Source organism: Fukomys damarensis, unplaced genomic scaffold (genome assembly GCF_012274545.1).
Source record: "Fukomys damarensis isolate Sample0158 unplaced genomic scaffold, DMR_v1.0_HiC HiC_scaffold_36, whole genome shotgun sequence".
Taxonomy (NCBI): Eukaryota; Metazoa; Chordata; class Mammalia; order Rodentia; family Bathyergidae; genus Fukomys; species Fukomys damarensis.
The window spans coordinates 43,299,581-43,304,751 of record NW_022900948.1 but is presented as its reverse complement, the minus strand read 5'-3'; the positions used below and the strand labels follow the sequence as shown (position 1 = coordinate 43,304,751).

The following is a 5,171-nucleotide window of genomic DNA, read 5'->3' as shown; positions in this document are numbered from 1 at the left end:
AAAACGGGCTTCTAGCTCCTTCCCCGTCATCGTGGCAGCTGGGGCAGACAATGGGCACCTTGGGCAGAAGTGATAAGAACAGCGGTTGAAGAGACAGGAAGCTCCTGAGAAGGGGCAGCAGAATAAGGATGACCCAGCTTCCGGTTTCAGGGAAGGGAGGAACAAAGGCAGCCTCAAGACCCCCAGCCTCCCACTCCCTGACTTCTCATCCACCCCTGCCCAGCCATACTCACTGCCTTTTCAGTCATCGATGCACTGATCTGTGGGGGAGAAGGAAGGAAAAGAATATCAGAGCAGCAGTGTGTGTGTGTGTGTGTGTGTGTGTGTGTGTGTGTGTGTGTGTTGCTGTGTCTGTGCGATCCCATGTCCTTTTTAGGCCCAGCCTGGCCAACATGTAAAGTCTCTGAGTTTTCAGATTTCAGGGTCTGGGAATGGGACGCCTGTGGTCCCGGGCCTCACAGTGGCTCTGAACCAAGAACCCGGCCTATTACTGCAGAGTCCCCTCAGCCTCCCAGGCGGTGACCTGAGTGACCTAGCTGGAATTTCTCATGCAGACCAGGCCAGTGTTCAGTATGGACATCTCCTATGTCAGGAATGAGCAGGGGGCTGGGGAAGGCTGAGGTGGGCCAAAGAGCAGGCACAGGGTATGGAGAAGGAGTGACCCAGGGTAGAAGACTGAAGCAGTTGGTCAGGACACCAAGAACCAAGGTAAGGAGCAGAGGTTGCTCAGGGCAGTGCTGATGGTGGAACGTGGAATGGGGACTGGACATAGTCAGCTGGGAAGCCCTTGGCCTAACTGTTAGGGAGGGCATTTAGTGCCAGGGTCCTCGGGGACCCACAAATGCTAGCTATTCACCACCAACTTTCCAGAGCCAGGAGCTGGGGACTGAGTCTCTCCTGCCCCGTTTCCCCGGTGAGGCACCAGCAGGCCTGGAGAACCCCACAGTCCCTTCCTCTCTCCCAGGCGTCCGTTACCATTGGGTGCAGTGAACATGATGTTGTCCTCAGTGAAGCCCAGGTACTTTGCAAAGTTGACGAAGTACCTTTTCAGTTCGCGGCTCAACTCCTTGGTTCTTGCTGTGGGACAAGATTGTCAGTGAGTGACAAGCAGAGAGAGAGAGAGAGATACTTTCTAAGTTTTAAATGTTTGTTTGAGGCAGGTCATTGCTCTGCCTTTCAGGCTAGGATTAATTTCACAGTGCTCCTGGCTCAGGCTGCTAAATACCTAAATGAAAAGTGTATGCTCCAAAACCAGTCTGACACCATAAATACAGCAGAAGGAGGCCTCACGCCCCTTTCTGGTGGAGGGTCTGCGAAATTGCCTCCTCCCTGAGGGTTCTCAAAGTGGACAAGACTGTGTGGTTGGGAAAAACGGTTCCTTCCTCAAAGACTGACCAGGAGTCAGGTCCCCGAGCAGATGGAGAAATGACTCACCATACAGGGATGCCTTGAAGTACTGTGTGTTTCTGAAGGTCTTCTCGAAGAACACAATGGCTACCTGATTGTAGTTGGTGTTGGTCACTCTCATGGTGTAGCTCTGTGTCCCAACATAAACTGTAACGTGGAGAGTGAGGGTCATCCCTGCCCTGGTCGGTGTGAAGAGACCATCACCTACCACCTCGACAGTCAGTGGGGTGGTCTCTCAAAAGGACAGCATGCGCATGGAGTTGTAGGGAGGCCATGTCCTTCTGGGAGGAGTCTGCCCCCAAATCCCAACCCCAGAGCCCCTTCACTTAGGACTCACGTGTAATATTGCCCAGGGTGTACTGGCCAGGATAGGCATTTGGGACAACAGTTCTGGTCCAGTGGTCACAAAAGTTGTTCCTGTGGGAGAGAGAGATGACAGAGATGGAGCAGGGAGCTGACAGACTTTAACTCCCTGAACTGGATGAAGAGGCTCCTGCTGAAACAGGTTTCTCTTGAAGCCCCAGGTCAGCTCAGCCCCAGTCTTGACCAGACCATGAAAGCCTTTTCCCTCACTGTGGCAGGACCTGCCTCTGGCCATGGTCCTGGTTGTTCCACTCTGAGCCTCTGACTGCATGCTCTGCCCCCCTCCAGCACTCAGTGTGTCCTCAGGTGCCTTCCTGAGGCGGTCTTTCCCATGAGCAGATCCCAGGCACTGGTTCCTGCTCTTATCTCCTGGCTTCCCTCTCCTACCTGCTTTTGCAATTTCCTCTGAGCTTGCAATCTGTTGCATGCAGATTATCGACATAGCACTTGAGCCACACCGTACCTCTCTCTTGAATCTCCACCATCCCTGCTTCCTGGAGCTAAGTCCTCAAACCTGCATTCCCGGAGCCCGTCCAACTTCAAGTGCTCCAACTTCAAATCATCCCGTGGACATCGACAGCACCCAATGCAGGTGTGTGAGTGTGGGCTTCCTGTCTAACTTCTCACCCATTCTGCATCTGTGCTTCCTTGCTTCTAACAGCTCTCGTGATCCAACTCTGCCCAGATATTGGACCTTGCCCCAGGCAGGTCCTGCTCCAGTGCCTCATCAGGGGTCACTCCTTTCCCATCTGCTCATCAGCACCTGCTTGGGGGCCGAGCTGATGCCTGACTGCTTTGGTGCCTTCTAGGGTGAAGCCCCCTCTCTCAGAGCCCACTAGCCCCTAAGTTTCACCTCCCTGCCTCTTTCATTTGTGAGTGTAGTGGAGATTGAACTCATGGCTTTTACATTTAGCACATCCTAGCACTTTTTAGTTTTTATTTTGAGACAAGGTCCTGCCAAGTTGCCTGCGCTGTCTTCCACCTTGTAACCCCCTATTCCAGCTTCCTAGACTGACCTGAATATATTACAGGCTCCTTTAAGGTCACTTCTGTGCAAGCCATAGTTAGTGGTCTTGGCGGGATCCCAGGTGGATCCAGTGTCCCTCCTCCCGCCTCACACCCAGCTCTCTGCACTGTTTCTACTGAGTGTGTGTCCTTGTGCTAGAGCCGCCCATGAAGGCCGGTGGTAATGAGTCAGGGAGATGGGTTTGGAAGAGTGTGACGAGAGGAATGACTGCTTCCCTCAGCTCTGGTCCCCCCTTAGCTACGCCATTGCTCTGCTTCTCAGACCCACAGGAGGCTGTTGCTTTACCTGAGCAGTGTGGTGGTGACATTGTAGCTGTGGTCATCTTTCAGCTCATAGGTGACTCTGTACATTTTGAAGTGTCTTTGGCTTCCATTCCGAATTGTGTTTTCTGCTACGCCTATGACGAACCACTTCCCCTGGAACTGGAATTCAGTGATGACAGCCCAGCCCGTGGGATTTCCTAGCGCCATCTCCCTGTGCTACCCCTCCCAGGATGCTTTCACAGTAGAGTGTGGAGGTGGGGTTGCCTGAGAAGAAGCTGGCAGAAGCGGGGTCCTCCCAGGGCCAGGTGGGACCCTGGGTGAGGAGTTATCCCTCAGCTGTTGGGCCTTCCTGAGTCACAGTTTTCCCTTCTATGCAGAGGGACCGAAGATGTCCCTACCTGGTATGCGCTGGGTCAGGACTCCCTGAGTCTCTTTCCTGTCACCGAACACTGCCCTGAGCCCCATTGCCTCCCCTCTTCTCTGGTCCCACGGTCCCTGTCACCCAGGGACTCTTTGCAGGTGCCCACCAGAGTCCTTACCTGGTCTTCCTGGAAGTCCTGCTGGAAGGGAACCTTGCTCAGAGATAGTCCTGAAGTCTCAGGTGGAGAGGAGTCCTGCGCTTGAATCTGCAGTGCCCCCAGCAGGAAGAGGCCCAGACACAGGTGACTCGGGCCCATGACTTTAGAGTAGATGGTGAGCCTGGGGTTCATGGAAGGAGGAGGATGACTACTGAGGTTTTCCTCCAGGAAATCTATTTATAGGCCATCTGAAGGCCACCCCTTCTATGGTGGCCTATCCTGCTAGGGTGAGTCAACTGCCCAAATCACCTTCGGAATCACATGTCAAGATACCTGCCTCTTTTCCCCTGGGAAGGATTGTGCAAGATAGAAGGAAAGATGTCAGGTGACGAGAGGAAAATTCCTAGAACTCCAGTGTGTGGCATTCAGAAGGTCACCCTCTGAGTCCTCCCTGTGCCTTTTCCCCTCATCTTATTCCCCTGTGTGTTGGTCAGCAGCTTGGGTTCAGATAAGCTGTCGTCTCTGTCTGAACCTGTGAAACCAGAGTGGGGCTGTGTGGGGTGCGGTCCTCTCCCTCCTCACCTGAAGAGCCAAGACTATGTTAGACATGGCCATGCACACCTGGAAACCAAGCTTTTAGGAGGTGGAGGTAGGAGGACTGCCACAAGTTTAAGGCCAGACTGGGCAAAGTAATGAGTTCTAGGCCAGCCTGAACTATGGTGATCCTGTCTGAATAAACAATAAAATTTCATAATAATAAAAAATACCACCAAAAGAAAGAATGCTCCTCTCCCATGGGCCTTATGCTTCTTTCTTATTCTTGCAAATGTTCAGGAAATGGTAGAGTGGCTGACAGTGGATTTTCTGGGCAGGGAAGGAAAAGTGTTTGCTTTGAACTTGTTGAGCTCAGATCCTGGCCCTCACAGTAGTCCCAGGCCAGTTCCTGGCCCATGGTGACATGCCTTGTGCCCTCTCTTCCTCTGTGACTCTAGTACATTTCCAGGGCCAGGCAGGACAGCAGAAGCCTCAGGAACTTGCCCCTTCCTGTGAGCCCAGCAGCAGGGACTCAGAGCCCTTTATGTGGGACAGGGATGTGGGCACTTGGGAATGCTCAGGGCTGAGCTGAGGCTGCAGTTGCAGCTCACTGTGGAGCCCTGGCTGGGGGCCCAGGTGGGTCGCACTATGATGCTATGCACAACAGTGGCTTTGAGTCGTGTGATGCCATGGTTTGCCCTTGTCCTCGAGAGACCATTCAGACTAGTCCTGTGTCTCTGTCCACATCCTTGGGCTGTGGGACTAGTGCTTCAAGCCTGGGATCTAAGAACAGAAGCTGAGATTGTTGCTCTCAGACTTATGCCAGACCTAGGCTATTTCCTCAGGAGGCTCCTGGTCAGCAGCCTGGGTAAGCAGAGATGGACCCAGGCGCTGTGCAGTGTCTTCCTGGGATGGATTAGGCCAAGTAGACAGCAAATGCCCTGAACACCTGTCCTGATCCTGACTGAGGATTTGCTGGCTGTATATGGGATTAATAGAGGCCCCATTGGCTCTACCCACCTGCAGCTTGGGCCTCAGCCTGGGCTGTGGCATGGCAGG

General features: G+C 53.4%; 1 protein-coding gene across 1 annotated transcript in view; it reads right to left on the bottom strand.

The window, feature by feature from the left end:
* Positions 1-240: 240 nt before the first annotated feature.
* Positions 241-5,171, bottom strand: part of LOC104864469 (neutrophil gelatinase-associated lipocalin) — a 57,780-nt gene continuing 52,849 nt past the window's right edge. The window contains exons 2-6 of the mRNA XM_033758990.1: positions 3,083-3,219; positions 1,745-1,824; positions 1,435-1,554; positions 976-1,077; positions 241-260 (exon numbers count right to left, since the gene is read on the bottom strand). Coding sequence (XP_033614881.1) covers positions 241-260; positions 976-1,077; positions 1,435-1,554; positions 1,745-1,824; positions 3,083-3,219 — 459 coding nt within the window. The remainder of the gene's footprint in view (positions 261-975; positions 1,078-1,434; positions 1,555-1,744; positions 1,825-3,082; positions 3,220-5,171) is intronic.